This window comes from Neolamprologus multifasciatus, chromosome 14 (assembly GCF_963576455.1).
Source record: "Neolamprologus multifasciatus chromosome 14, fNeoMul1.2, whole genome shotgun sequence".
In the NCBI taxonomy this organism is placed as follows: Eukaryota; Metazoa; Chordata; class Actinopteri; order Cichliformes; family Cichlidae; genus Neolamprologus; species Neolamprologus multifasciatus.
In genome coordinates, this window is record NC_140452.1 from 36,270,384 (window position 1) to 36,286,690 (window position 16,307).

The 16,307-nt window shown below is 40.8% G+C and overlaps 2 protein-coding genes across 2 annotated transcripts; one reads left to right on the forward strand and one right to left on the reverse strand.

Moving 5' to 3' along the window:
• The first annotated feature begins 445 nt into the window (after positions 1-445).
• On the forward strand, positions 446-7,699 carry sdhdb (succinate dehydrogenase complex, subunit D, integral membrane protein b). Its single transcript, XM_085184723.1, has 4 exons — positions 446-571; positions 4,287-4,397; positions 5,745-5,895; positions 6,698-7,699. The coding sequence occupies exons 1-4, from the start codon at positions 523-525 to the stop codon at positions 6,861-6,863; spliced, it is 477 nt and encodes a 158-aa protein (XP_085040849.1). The 5' UTR covers positions 446-522; the 3' UTR covers positions 6,864-7,699.
• Positions 6,148-13,576, reverse strand: LOC146504551 (uncharacterized). Its single transcript, XM_085131079.1, has 5 exons — positions 13,474-13,576; positions 13,344-13,355; positions 13,113-13,261; positions 12,591-12,730; positions 6,148-8,677 (listed from the first exon to the last, which is right to left on the reverse strand). Exons 1-5 carry the CDS (start codon positions 13,566-13,568, stop codon positions 8,465-8,467), a joined length of 609 nt encoding a protein of 202 aa, XP_084987205.1. The 5' UTR covers positions 13,569-13,576; the 3' UTR covers positions 6,148-8,464.
• Positions 13,577-16,307: the final 2,731 nt, after the last annotated feature.

Sequence of the window (16,307 nt, forward strand, 5' to 3'; positions counted from 1 at the left end):
TCAGAGTGTATCCTGGTGGCATTTAGTTCTAATTGTATGCGTCCGATGATGTTCCACGAGTATGGAAGACTAAAACAGTCAATCAGCAAATCATTGTTTTAACAAAATAAAAGGTTGACATTGAAGAAGTACTGCAGATGGTTCTACAATAATTAAGAAATTAATTAAGAAAAATAATTAGTGATTTATTGCTCCCCATAAATTTTTTATATCATTTGCTGCAATTCGATCAATCGATATTTATTGTCAGACTTTATGTCCATAGTAAAAACAAAAAAACACAAAATATAAAGCTTAATAAAAAAAGAAAATATCTGTAAACATATAAAACCATAATATAAATAAAACGTATTAATTATTTTAGATTAATTTATTTCTTGTGTTGTACTATTATTATTTATTGGTATTTATTTAAAATACAATAATAAGTAGGTGATCATCTCGAACACCCACAATCTTTGTGACGCCACGACGACAGGATTACATCCGGGTTACTGTCGTGACCTTGGTTGGTTGTTCATCATGGCGGCCGTCGTCAGGTTGAGTTCTGTGTGCCGCAGAGGAATTAAACGTGAGTAGCGCTGCTTCTCTCCGGGGTTTATGACTGCTCTAAGTATGTGTGCTTACTTTAGTGCCGCAGTTCGACAGCAGGCCGATTTGACGGAAGTGAAGTCGAGTGTTGGCTGTAGACGAACAAACGACGCCAGCTGCAGATCACAGTTTTCAAGTTCACGGCTTCACTGAAGCATTCTGGTGTCAGCATCAGCCGCTTTATTGCTACCTGTCAGTGGCCAGCGCCAGCTAGGAGCTCAGAAGGTGTGATGAGTAGTGCCAAAGGGCGCTTTGCTAGCATGGTGACATCGCTGTCGGACCGCGGCGTTATCGCTCACGACTGTCCACCAAAGACTATTCAGAAGTTGGAGAATTATTAGTTTGAAGGAAAAAGGAGGCAAAAGACCTGAATTACAAGATTTGTAGTCAATGACAGGCCTCTTAAAGAAATAAAATAAAAATCGGCTCCCTTCCTTTGACATTTTAAAGAGCACAGTAAAGTTTGCGTTAGGGTAAGGCTGCTCTCGTTTGGCTGCTTGTGTGGATGATTTCCAGCTGTAATCGCACTATTACTTACCCTTCATATGTTCATAACAAATACAAGAAAATATAAATGTTGTTATAAAGAATTATATACAGTGTGTGATATTTATAATTACGCTTACTCTGTCTGATTAAATTCCGCTGGTGTTCATTGTGAAACTTAAAATGCTTGATCTTGACTGTGAGCTAACACAGAAGCACCTATTGTGAACTTCCAGACCTACGCCACTTCTGTCTATTCGTGTTGTTGTCATCCCCCATTGTGCCAGGAAAAAAACATCTATTATTTAATTTAATTAAAAACACAAAGCTTTCTTTCAGTTCCTCATTTATTCATTTATATTTTTCAGTTCAGACATGACGTGACAGCAGATCATTAACACAGTGCTGCTGTGCACAAAGGGAAACGCTCCAATGCTTATGGAGCTCGAAGGGGACAGAGTCTCGTAGAGTAAAGACACCACTAATTATTTTAACTTAGTTGTGTGTGATGTATCGCAGTTTAAAACTCGTTGTGTGAATGTACAGTATTGAAATGGAGTCCATGTAGGAAGCACTGCAACAAAGAGTGGCTAATGAAAGCAATGTTGGAAACTTATTTACTCATTGTAAATAACTCTGTTTAACCTCCTGAGACCTGAACTCTTCCATGGCAGCATTTTTAATTTCTCTTTGCTATTTGGGCTTATTGGGACTGGATGAATGTAAAAACAAAGAATTACCAGTTTTATTTATTTTATTTTATTTTTACCAGTTTTTTATTTATGAGAAACATGAGATCCACATATGAGGACATTTGTTTTAAATTTTAATAGAAGAGTGGCAGTATAATGTCCTCGTAAGTGGATATCAGGCCCGTGTAGAGCAGGATTTAGTATTTTGGTCTAGACAAGAGAACATGTGATGTCCACATGTGTGGACGCCAGGTCCTAGGAGGTTAAAAAATACATTTGGCATAAAAAGTAAGGAAATTTGGTTTGGGTCATTATTTCTTTTTAAAAGTGCTTCTTGGCACTGAAGATGTTGGAAGGCCAGTTATTTCACCTTTAATAGTACCATATTTGTAAGGAAAATACATTTTTGTGTTTAGCAGTAGAGTTGAGCAAGGAACGCTTGCAATGACGATCAGATGCCTGATTAGCAGCACCTGCGAGCATGGACACTGCTCTGTGTGGTTTCTGCTCCAACCACACCACGTTTAAGTGATCTGTGTAGGGTCCATGCCATAGGGCAATTTTTATACTGATGTTTGCAAAACTAAGATGCAGTGTTATCTGCAGTGAGCCCTGGTACCGCTGAAGGCCATGTTCCATCTATTGACACCACAAAAATAGTTTCCTCACACCGTAAGCACTTAGGCTGCGTTCACACTGCAGGTCTTGATGCTCAATTCAGATTTTTTGATCAAATGCGATTTTTTTTTGTCTGCTCGTTCACACTACAAATAAAATGCGACAGCAAACGCGCTCTAGTGTGACGCTCAAAGCGGCCGCATGCGCAAAAGAAGACGTCACACACAACGCGCTCTGTTTAGACCCAGAGCAACAGTATTGTTTGACTGATGACCTTAATATAAAGACTTCGGACTTCACGTTTCCCAATTTTGCTTTAAGTTATTTTGTTATTGACATAATAATGTAAATAAGCTAATAATGATCCTTATTGCTGTTTTAGAGGAGCGCTGCTTCAAAGGATAGTTGCAGATTTCTGTCAGAATCTGCAGATTATACAGAACAAATAAAATGTTCACGTTTCTCCAACGTTGTTCCCAACAGTTTCACTAGATGGTCAGGAAGCGTTCGCGATGTCTTCTCCCGCGCTGATAATTGGCGTCTGTCTTGTGTCAGTGACGTAAAAGACGGATTTAATACGACATGACCATCAAACAGCAGCTTTCTAAAACATCAGATATGTATCGGATTCAGCACCACATACAAAAGTGACCCAGATCGGATTTGAAAATATCGGATTTGTGCCGTTCACACTGTCACACCATGATCGGATAGATGGGTCGCATTAGAGGTGGGAATCACCATACATCCCACGATACGATATTATCACAATACTTAACGCACGATACGATATTATTGCAATTTTTAAAAATATTTTGCGATATTCAGATTCTGTACATAAAGGTAAACTTTATCAATATTCATTTTCTCTAATATCAAAGTCTCACACTCAGTCTTTCTCTCATTTCAGTTTGATTGTTGACAAACTGAACGGTTTGTATTACAGTCTAGTCCAACTTAACTGAATCAACCATCTGGTACAATTATAGCTATTCTGAACTATGCAGTTTATGAAAACTATGCAGCCCCTTCAGCAACTGAAGAATTTGAAAGTAAATGAAAACAAAATATAATTTTACATTAAATAAAAAAGTTTTAAACTTAATTAAAATAAAACATGTCTTAAATTAAAATAAGTAAACTGTCATGTTTATTGCTGCAAAAACAAGTTAAACACATTTGGACAGTGAAGGAATGTCAGGATTCTTGCTCAGAAAAAGGATCAACATGCTCTGAAGTCAGAGCACAAAAACCTTTTTGTAACAAAATATCGATTTCTGCTGTCCCTGTATCCATACATTATTAGCAAACAAAATATCACCATGCTACACAGTATCCATTTTTTCCCCACCCCTAGGTCGCATAGGGTCAAAAAAGTCAGATTTGATGCGCTTTCGCCTGCAGTGTGAACGTAGCCTTGGAAACCGTAGGCAGTCTGTGAAAGATTTACAGTCAAGGTTTGCAGGACGATTTGCCTGTTGGCTCTCTACACACACCATCAAGAACAAACTGCTAACAGCCCATCTCCAGTCACATAGGGCAGCAGAATAAGCTGTTTGGAGTGAGCAGAGAAGATTATGCATTTTGTTTACAAATGTGGGATTGTTCAGGAAATAAACAGGTTGGAAGTTTGAGTAAAGGAAAAGCTTCTTGGAAAAGATGGGAGTTTAAAAATAATTAGGTTAAAAGAGCGACGTCATACACTTGAAAACATGTCAACACACTGCCTGGTGAAACACCGCCCCCTTGTGGTGAAATTCAGCATTGTGCAAATCCAGAAAGTACCTGTTTTAAATTTAGAAACTGAACACATACAAAACATACACAACATTATGAGGAAAGGAAAAGTAAAGCAGCAGGTGCCAGATCTGTTCGTGACTTTCTGTTTTCTCTCCTCAGCTCTGTTCTATCAAAGCGCGTTGCTGGTCAGGCCGCTGGCCGTACCCCACAAACACCTGGAGCGGCCGAACCTGCTGACGGCGAGGATTCATTCGTCACAGAATCTGCAGGGTCAGTGTTGACGAGCAGAAGTAGGCACGAGAAAGTGTAGCGCCCTGTGTGCAGGTGCTGTCGTAGAATATTTAAATACACAACCTCAGAAACCTCTGTGGCAGTCATCAGCTCTGACACACTTACATCAGCTTTCTAAGCTGCACATGTTCTACTTTTGTGTGACACACATTACATTTCAACACCAGTGGAGGTCCAGTGGGGCAGTCCTGGCATCTGAGGAGCTGGTTAACTTTCCAAAAGCAGAAAATGGCGAGTTCAGACATGTTCTGCATTCACTGTAATCTTAATGGAGGGTGAGAGAGAAGCAGAATGGAGCGTTACACCCCGAGGGCGAAAGGAGGAGCCATTGCAGGCCGATTGTGTCACACGCAGTCATCACTGAGCCTGGAACAACCCTGATGCGATCGTGGTCACAGTCGGGCGTGGTCAGCGTCACAAACCTGGCAACCGCTCAGCAGGTACAGGTGTCTGAAGTGGAGCAGGATCGCTTTGCTTCCTGTTTTGGACCTTCATGGTTTCGCCCTCACGTGTACACGCAGCGTTTTTTCCACATGAACACAGGTGGTGACATGTTTGGTGACATGTTTGGAGGTCATGTGGTTTACCCACGATGTGGGTCCAGAATGAAGGCGCCTTCTTCCTGTTTTTGCTCAAATGTAAAAATACGTTCATAATGAGCCAGAATATGATTGACCTTTTCTTACTTTAGTGACTAATAGTCCTTCTTATTTTTGTCTGTTTTTCTTTGGACTTTCGCTCTTTTGTCACTGCAGTCCTCATATCTGATCAGTTCACATTTGTAAAGCTGCGTAACGCCAACCGTGAGTCAACAAAGGCACTTAATACGTGCAAAGCGAGATAAAGAAAATAAATCCTTGTCCAACATATCACAATTTCAGGTGTTTAAATTGCCCTTAAATTCTACATCGGTTGTAACAATGTGGATTTCCAGCTTATCTTATTATAACAGAAAGGTTTCCATCTTTGTTATAGTGAAGAAACAGTTTTCCTGTGAGAGAAATGTGCCCGCTTCAGCTACATTAGAGGCTTTTGAGCATTAATGATGACTTTATTATTTTTAACCATAAAATCATCATTTAAAACTGCATTTACTTGCTTGTCCATACAAGGACAGTGTCACAGCTGCACGTCTGCTTTGTGCAGCTTAAACAAACTGAACCTGTGAGATCAGAGCTGCAGACGTCGTCACCCTCAGACACTCAGATTGGTGCCAATTTCACTGGTTGGACGCTGATGGATTACTGAACATACTTGTTACAATTTGTGCAACATTAGATACAAAAAACATTGTTCGGCCTTCTGATGGTTTCTCTTGCTTCACAGCGAGTTCACACTCCAAAGCGGCGTCTCTGCACTGGACGGCAGAGCGAGTGCTGAGCGTGCTGCTGCTGGCCATGGGCCCTGTCGCTTATTTCAACCCTGGTCCTGTCATCGATTACTCTCTGGCTGCTGCCCTGACCCTTCACGGACACTGGTAAGACGAGCAGCTGATCCCTGGTTTCACTTCTAAAATGTTGTTGCAAATATTCGCAAGCCTCAGGTAAAATATTCCTGACGCCTGTGTTTTATTTGAACAGTGACGCTAAGCTGTCCTTTTTTAGAGCTTTCACTTCCTGAAAGCTCTAAAAGGTCTCGCCAGTCTGTCACAACAGACCACTGTCCAGGCTGCATTTATGACTAAGAGAGAAACAATATTTCCTCCTTCAGCTCTCATAGAGCTGGTTTATTAGGTGATTGTGTATTATTGACACGAACAATGTTTCTATGCTTATTGACCATCATGCAGCTTTTTATCAATGTACATTTAAATGGTATACTGACCCTGGAGGTCACAGAAGTATTACAGCAGAAAATATAAGTTGTTTTATGCAAATTGGAGACACTTATGCTCAGTTAGTTTGGTTAATTAGAGCCTGAATGACTCAAACATAAGACGAGCTGTTACTGTGACTCACTGGATGAAGATTTTGCAGCTCAGAAATCATATTTTATAATGTGGACCTCAAATCTCTAAAAAGAATTAAAGGTTTGGACAACTGCTGCAGCGTTTTAGTCCCAGCTGGTATTTCCAGTATTAGTGTGTCAGGCTGCAGAGTGAGAACAGAGCGAGCACGTGACGGCTGAGGCTCCTGGCTGTCATCACGTGTTTAGAAACAGTTTAGAACATTTTCCATCTATGCTGTGCAGTCATTTAGAGCGCTTCAGTGTAACCCTGCTGAAGCAAAGCCTTCTGTCTCCACTGGCTGCTCATGTTTTCCTCTGCTGTGTTGTTGCAGGGGTCTCGGGCAGGTGTTGACAGACTACGTTCACGGGGACGCAAAGATCAAGATGGCCAACGCGGCTCTCTTCCTCCTGTCCACGATCACCTTCACTGGTCTCTGCTACTTCAACTACAACGACGTGGGCATATGCAAAGCTGTCGCCCTGCTCTGGAGCAAGTGAATATGACTGTGGACGCTCAGGAAGACCCAAACACTGGTCCTGGCTGCGTGTTTAACAAAAGAAATCAGTGTGTTCTCTGTAAATATCATTTTGACAATATTTCATTGATTCGAAAGTGTTTGTGTTCATTGGGCTGTTCCTGAGTAACCGTGGAACAAATTTAAGCTACAAACATGTTTTAACGACACAGCCATGACTTGATCAAGTCTGATGGAATACAGCCGTCTGAGCTCTCGTTCATTCTTTCTCATTTGCGTCCTTTGTGTGGCTGATCTCTTAAACATGTTTACTTCCAGTGTGTGCACATGCTGCCTCTTCTCTTACACCTATCAGCAGCAGCACACACTAACCCCACCTAGTGTTTTAGTGCCATTGCGACCAGGCTGTCGCTGCAACGCTGCAGCTGTGCAGAGAGCCGTGGGCTCTGCTGTAGGAGCAGACAGCGTGTGCTTATGAAGCTTTATTAATGCTCTGCTTCAAGGTTAATAAAGGTCAGACTGGCTAAATCGTATTTTAACCTTCGAGGCAGGAACAGGACACGACTGCGTCTCTATGGGGTCATGTTATACTTTGTATGTGGATCAGTTTCTGCTGCAATCTGCAAATTTCAAAGAAACAAAAAGGCTTTAAAATAAATGTTTATTTGAATCCTAAATCAGTAAAATAAGACTTAATATGGCAGTCCATTACATTATAATCCTGGAACATGCACTTATACACAGTACACACATACAGTCTTTGCATGCAGCTTCCACACCAGCACTTCTTTGTGTTTGGCTGGAGTGAGTGTGATGTCACAACACCTGTGCAGTAAACATGTTTTATTCCAGCTTCCACATTTGGCGTCACTCTGTTCTTTCCATCAAGGCTCAGCTGGGGTGTACTACAGAGCAGTGGATGGGTTAGCAGGTTACGTTGAGCTTATAGAGTACACATGTCGACCCCGAGTGCGTACGTGCCACGGCTCCATTTGAACCTTTTTACACTGGCCGAATATTAATAATGTTCCATCACAAAAGTTCATCTCACATTAGCCTCGACTACTTTACAGCGCTGGTGTTGCCTTTTATTTTTATAGGATTTACAGATTTCCTCTGACGTGTTTGTCGTCTTACCCGTCTGACGGGGATTAGTCGAGCTAGCTCGTGCTAACAGAGCCTGGCCGTTTTCAACTTTCTTTGAAGTACACCACTCATGACAAAACAAGAAACACAATGAAAGAAGTACAAAGCCTTTATTCTTATGTACAAATGCTAATAGCTAGATTGTTGTGTGAGCTTATAGTTCTAATTTTGGGTTCAATCTGAGGTTACACTGGCCCAAACCAAACATGCATGGGTCCAACCTCACAATATCCAATGATTAACTGAATACTAACAAAATCTCAAATGAGATAAAACTCATTTCAAAGCTGCCTTTAACTAAAGATTTATGGATGGACACATTTTAATCTTAGAATGATACAACAGGGAGCACGTTGAGGTTGCAAATGGTTTGAGATCAGATTTGTTCCATTTAAATCACAGACTCTGAGTTATGACTTTAAGAAGTTGTTACATCGGATATCTGCATTCAGTCAAGTCAGATGACTTTTTTTTTCATCATTTAGATAACTTGCACTCAAACTCAACTCTCGTATCAACCTTATCACCTTCAGAAAGCAGGGTCAGTTTATAACAACTGTTTTCATCCACAACTCCAAGAACTTTGCTGGAATCTACTGAGAACACAAACTTATACTTGTTAGTTCCAGGAAGTTCCGTCTGGTAGAACAAAGCCTCGTGATTCGTTCCAGGGATGTCTGTGGGGAGCGTCTATGGACAGACATAAGGAGAAAAAGAGTAACAATCCCTGTTTCATCCTGATGCACAGCAGATCAAGTATAGTGGACCTTTCACACGTGGAGATTAAACTGTTGTTTTCTTTTGAAGTTTTTACTGTATCAAATGTTCAGTCTGTGTTCAAGGCTCGCAAAATTTCAAAATCCCTGGTAGGCCTTCGGGCAGGGACTCTTCAGTTTTTGGTAGCCCAAAATAAATTTAAGTAGCCCGAATAAAAAAGAGCATGTTGATGTTTTGTTTCTTGTTTTGTTTCCGTTACAATATTATACATTAAATTATAATATTGTAACGGAAACAAAACATTAATCAAAAAATAGTTGAAACACAAATTACAACATTGTATAAAAATTACAATCATCAACTCAAATACTTGGTTCTAATTGGACAGAAATTTCTATGAACTTGTAAGAACTGTGAACATGAATCAGTCTGTGTCAGATCCTGAATTTGAAATTTCCACTGAAGTCACAGGTAAGAGGCAAGTGGAACCAAGATCGAGGCCGTTTGCTTTTTGAAGTTTGCAAAGACTGCTACATTGTGCCAGTGGTAGTTCACTCTTTGCAACATAGTAGCTGTTCTAAACAGATTTTCAGGTTTATTTTTAGTTTGTTATTTGCAATTGGTGTTTGTTCTGGGAAAGATATTGCAGACTGAGCAATAATGCATCTCTTGCATTTCTCATGGGTTCTAATGGGGGCCTTTCTTAAAATGACTGGTCCCAGTAACAAAGGCGCTTGTTGACTCAGAAATCGAGGGAAAACCAACAACACACCCGGCAGAACATTATGTTATTTACACGGGTGCACATAAGTGGTCCGCATGTGCGCATTCGCTGTCAAAATAAAAGACGCGCACCAGATAAGAAGTTGCAGCGCGCGTTTGCGTCCATATAAAAGGCTGTTTTTGTCCTAGAGCGGGATTTTCACAGCACATTCTGCACCACATCTCTGTGTGTTCATGATTTGTTTGAAGCCAGCTCACCTCCTGCAACCACTTTTCCGAGAATACGCGCTTCTTTTGTGGTTCGGACTCCTGACATTTCTTTGGAGGTGGAGGAACATCACAGTAATTGCTTAAAGGAGCTTCTTCGACATCTTTAAGAGTTCTAAACAAATGTCTGTCCTCCTCCAGAAAATCTTATGTATGCAAACACGCGTTGCAACTTCTTATCTTGTGCACGTTTTTTATTTTGACAGCGAATGCGCACCTGCGGACCACTTATGTGCAGCCCTGGTTATTTAGCTCGTCATATTGCAGCCACAGAAATTCTTTTGTCCATGAAACCATAAAGCTGCACTTTCTTTTTGCCTTATAGTCTGATTTGTCATAACTTTTCCGTTTTGTGGTAAGCTTTTCTTTGGCTGTCACTTCTTCACCCTGACCCGTCTTATTTGGCTCAGCAGAACTAAAATATATATCCTGCTGCTTTTACACACACACTCACATAACGCTCAGCGATTCTCTGCACGATCAACCTCTCACATGTTTAAGCTGCAGGAGATTTCACTTGTCATGTTTGCATAGTAAGCTAACGATTGATAAGATGATGTCAGAGGAATTGGTGCAAATTATCATCACTCACCAATCAGTGCTGTCGCTCTCTATACACAGTTCACGCGATTGCAAAGTGAAAGCAAAAAACAAGCGCAAATTCAAACGATTTAAATATGTCACATATTGACAGTGGCTCTCTGATGCCAATGACATAATTACCCAGCTACATTTCCGAAAGAATGCAAAAGCATTGACATATATTTTCCTATGATAGCCCGACGGGCAGGGCAGAGACAGATTTTGGTAGCCCAACTGGAAAAATCGCTAGCCCTGGGACGTCGGGCAAGCGATTTTGCGAGCCCTGGTGTTTGTCACTTAATATCAGTTTGGTTGATCCTGATCAACTTACACATGAAACATGATTATAAAGTATAATGTACACCATACTTGAGTGACATCCCATTCTTAAGGGGCTGCATCCTTCAGAGGCGGCATTTGAAGGCCGATTATGTCACAGCCAGGCGACGAAGGCTGCTCCAAGTGCGGCCAACAAATGCGTCCGTCACCTCCTAAAATTTGAAGGATGGGTCGGGTGTATCCTTCGTGGCCAAACCTATCCCAGAATTTCATCTTGATGCATGCTCAATCATCCGGGAAAGTAAATCTCCAAAAGTTGATTCTGTTCATCTGGACGTAGCGTTTTGTGGGAGAAACGTTTCATCATCATCAGGTGACGTCTTCAGTCTCAGCTGACTGCAGGTTTCAATCTTATAAACAGGACATTTGCATAAATACTGAAACCAGCCCACTGAAGGAACAATGGGCTGGGAGGTCAGTTCCTTAATCATAATTATGCAAATTCTCATGACCATTGATCAACGACCACTGATCAAAGCCCACTGATCAACAACCATGAGTACCATTCACAGAGAGTTGGGGAATGGCTGCAATCACAGCATTGTAAGATGGTGACAGATGTACCCTTAGGCCCCTCCTCGATTCAGAGATGGTCTTTCCCTTTTCACGTAAATGGCCTCCTTGACTCAGCGCTCAAACCAGCGTTCCTCCCTGTCCAGGATGTGTACATCCTCATCATTGAAAGATGATTGCAGCCATTCCCCAACATTCCCCAACTCTCTGTGAATGGTACATGGTACGGCCAATTTCTCAGCCTCGCACTGTCTTCGAAGGACGTGGCCTATGAATTGACACATACCTTTAATCCATAGGTTTCAAAATGATGTCAGCTAACTCTTTGCAGCTATAGCAGCTACCCCCAAGATTAAGGTGGGAATTGTTTTTTGTTTTGTTTGTTTTTTCATCCCCTGATCACTGCTGTGTGCATTTAAGCCCTGTGTGTTCTCCTGCCTGTTGCTGGTTCTGTCCCCCTCCCCGTTCGGTTATCATTTCAGGTTTGCTTTTTAGTTTTCCCAGTTTAGGTTACTCTGTTTTGTTTCTCGCCTTGTGTATTTGTTCCACCTCCTTCAATAAAGCCTCCTCACTTCTGAGGTGCCTGCGTTTTGGGTCCTTAAATAACTCCACACGACTGCTGCCCCAGCCGTGACAGTTTGGGAGATCAGCACACAACAGAACGTCAAAGTGGATCTTTATGCTGAATTTAAAACATCCAGTAATTCAAAAGAATGAAATGAGTCAAGCGTAAACTGAACTCATGTTACTCTGTTCTTCAAAGCAAGGAGCAGAGAGAGAGATGGGGAAATCAGGTGGACTGAAAGATGTTTTTCCAGCATCTAACAGCAACACTTGTTCCTGTAATCACCATTAAACTGTTACTGGGGAAAGCCTTGTTCAAACCACGTGTTCAACAAGTTCCAGTATGAAGAGAAGGTAATTTTGTAGCTGCCAGTCAGTGTTTAACACAGTGAAAACCATCAGTAACTTTACAGCAGCTAAAATGAAAGCAGACGGTTGACTTTGTGTGATGCAATATTTAAATCAGGCAGCTTGCTGAAGGCTGCCTGCAGCCATCGCATTTTATATACCTGCAACGAGCAGAGGTGAATCTAAAGGGGGGCATGGAGTGTAGTAGATTGGTAACATTGTTTTGGAATAAAAATCAACTTTATTAATTAAACTGTATTCGTTTTTAAAAATATAAAAATAAAAGGTTTTTGTGGGCCAGTAAAATCACACAGTTACTGATATACTGGATTCTTATTATTATCTAAACCATCAGACTGCCCAGTTTTCTGCAGCACAGGCCAAACCTCAGAGATACACATAGAGTATACTGCTGATTAACTTTGAATGTCAGCTTTGAGCAAAATGCTTCCAGTACAGATGTTATCTTTTTGTTTTTAATGTGAAATGAGATGAATATCAGAATAACTGCGAGTGCACTAAAACCAACTCGGGATTTTTTTGTACTTACCATTGGTACAGCTTGAATTTTCTGCTCCTTATAACATACCACCATTGTCTGGTCATTCTTTTTGGCATAGATCATGACTGGCAACTTTTCCTTATTGGTTCGAGTAGAGCTCCAATAGGACCAGATGCAGAGTTTCTTCTCTGAAGAGGAAACAAGGACAAGCAAGAGCAGCATGTCATTCAGCTATGTCTTGTTTTAAAGCACAAAGGTGATGATATACTGCTGTTCTGTTCATCTGTATGTGTCTGTGTTTGTTCTGTGTGCAAAACAGGACAGGCCAAACTGCAGCTCCACAAACTTTTTGTTTGTGGAAATGCTAAATTAAAACCACAAAGTTTTTTTTGAATACTTTATTGATATTGATTATTGGGCACCTGGGGAGCAGTGTGTAGGGACAGTACCTTTGCTCAGGGGTATCGAACCCCTGCCCCTGTGATCATGGGGCCACCACTCTACCTACTGAGCCCTGCCAAGTTCAACCAACCATCAGTAACCATAACAACAAGAAGAACTCTGTCTTACCACAGCAGGTCTCGAACACGAATGTGTCTTCTTGGTTTAAAATCAGGTATCTGTTCGTGCTCTCAATGGACCAATAATTGGGCTCTTTTGCCTTTCTGAAATCATCCTCCTCCAAATCTGTATTTTTGAGAGAACAACACAACAATGACCTTCACATCACGCCTCACAATACTACTCTCCTATCATATTCTAAAATGAAATTAAATAAGAGAAATATTAAAATCCTTTTACCCTGTGGAACCACTTTTAGATTTTCAGAGGACGCGTTCACATTTTGAAGAAAAGACAATAGAAATAAAATTTAAATAATTGTATAATTAACCTATAATAATGACATTATTAAATGTACAGACTGGGCAACTACTGAGAAAGTATAAAATGCCTTTTACCTCCAAAGTAGAAGGAATCCTCAACTGTATCCAAAAACTCAACATTGATGCAGCTGTTGGACGCCATCAGGCAGACTAACACAAACACAGAGTCCTTTGTTGGTTAATGAATACGGTGCACAGTAAATCCTAGTTAAACACATTTATAACCAAAGCCACTTGTGCTGAACACATAGTGTACAGCTGTCTACACACAAGAACCAAACATCCATACACATTACTTCAGTGGACCTCGCTCTTATTTTGAAAATCCATTCAATAACCAGCTGGCGCTCTGGCTCTACAAAGCTCTGCATCATGTTTACATGTTTTAATAAAAATGTTGGTTGCTCTTCTATCTTAGCTGCACAAAAGTAAAGGAAAGTGTTAAAAACGATGAAAACTGTCCACTGTCATCTGTCAAGGTCTCTCTGCTGACTGTGGTTAACACTGCTCTTGCTCTGGGTAGTTTTTCAACCAATCAGCATCCTGTCTACACACAGTATCATAACCTGTCAGGATATGGGCAGCAGACACCAAGGGGGGGTCTCATGAATTTCCTTTTGTGGCAACTTTCAAACATGATATGTGCTGTGATGTGTTGCATGCTTTAATCTCTTGATCGCTTTCTGCTGCACACGTCTTTGAAGATGTTGAAGTCAAAGTTCTTTGACTGCAAAATGTTCACATGCAGCTAGTGTAACTGTATCTAGCAGCATGCAGGGAAAAGGATGTTATAAACTGACCATGGATATCAGAAAGATAAAGCTGATAAAGAAAGTCCTTAAAGTGCATAGAATAACTGTACAGGTAAATGTGACCTGTGGCCTAAAATTCATTAAGAGTAGGAAGGAGCTCTGCCATGCTTCATTCAGTGCTTTTAGTAATGCACGAGGAACCAGCTCGCACTTTTAAAATGCACTCCCCAACAATGGAAATAAAAAAGAATCTACATTGTACTTTAAAAATACTTGAAATGTAAGAAGCAGTGAAACGTGGCACCTGGAGACAAGTTTAAACAAAAAATCTGAACATGACCTGGTTATGTGGTCAGAGTATGTTACCATGGTAATACAGCCAGGTAAAAATAGAGATACATCACCCCTCTAGAGGACAGGAACTACAAACCTCACTCTGGGGAATGTCACTTCTTCTCATCGCAACCAAACACACACAGAGCACGATACAGATAAGCAACAAGAAAAAAACCAAAAACAAAGTCCTAGTAAGGTGCACAACCTTAGCATTTATTTTCCAAGTTTCCTGAACTCTTCTGGACACGTGAACAGCATTCCTTCAAAAGGTATTTGCTACTTTATTAGTAACAGTGATGAGGTCTAATGCATCAGGCCACAGGATGAGCAGGTGTTAAGTTGTGTCATTAATGTGCATTAGCGTAAGGCTGGGTAGGGCTGAGGTAGGGCTGGGCGATATGGCCTAAAATCCATATTGCGATATAATTTGAAACACATGCGGTAACGATATATATCACAATATATTCTTTTCTTCTGTATAACGTATTTTCCACACTATAAGGCACACTTACAATTCTTTAATTTTCTCAAAAATCGAGAGTGTGCCTTATGTATGAATTCTGGTTGTGCTTACTGACCTCAAACCGATTTTGGCTGCAGAAATCTGTTAAAAAATGTTTTAGTACAACTTTGGTAAGCCGCACTGCTTGATGGATTGTCAGAGCATTACAGCTGCCGTAGTGAGGAGCTTCAGGAGTAATCTGGGTCCTAAACTTCCTCCGCTTCAGGTCCCAAAGTCAAACGAACACTGAGAGTTAAAAAAAGGTCTAAATTCTTTCATCTTTAATTAAATCATCAGCGTTGCTGCTTTACCAGGTGTAACAATTAAGTTTTACATCCATGAAAACAGAATTTATTAAATTTAACGGAGTTACAAGTTAACAGGAAGTTAGCTCGCTAGTTTCCAGCTAAACATTTCATACCATGTTCTGACTGAGAGATTTTTGAAACAAATTCAAACGTACAGCTCTGCTACCACTTCCAACATAAATGAAGACAGAAACTAAACAGCAGTGACGTTTGCAGGGTTACTGAAGTTGGACTAGCTGGTAAATAATCTTGTGCTACGTGATTGCTAGCGACACAGCTATGTTAGCATAACATTAGCACAGTGAAGCTGGAGGATGAACGCTAACTTTTTTCCCACTCGATAAAAGTTAATGTGAAGGATTCTGGTGGTCAGGGACAAATGCAATCGCATAGCAGGATGCTGTAAACGGGCCAAACTTCAGTCAGGAGAACAACTGAGATCATTCACCCACAATACGAGGTTAGTCATTAATATACTGCAACAACATGGGAACAGAGCAGCCGCGAGAGAATTCAACATTAATGAATCAATGTTACGGAAGTGCAGGAAACACAGTTTTTGGCTTTCCCAATATTTCAAAAGTGCTTCATCTCTTTGCTATGACTGTCGCCCGGCATAATTTGCAGTTGATAATGGTTGTAGCCGCGGTGCGATGCTTTCGACCAAAACAGGCGCAGCTTGATGACATCATCAACATGCCCTATCGTGATAGAGCGATATAGTCAAAATCTCTATCGTTGGCCAAATTTATATCGTTTCTATCTTAAATCGTTTATATCGCCCACCCCTACATTAGCGGTCACCTTGATAGAATAAATCAGCCGTGCTGTAAAGGCCAGGTCAGTGCAGGATAGACTAAAGTATTTTGTATCAATTGTAAGAAATGGAAGTGGCATCAGAGAGCCTTCACAAAGTTCAAACACTTAGTGGTTTTATTCAGACAATGAGGCACGCCTGTCCTCTTATTATCCTGAATTTCAAG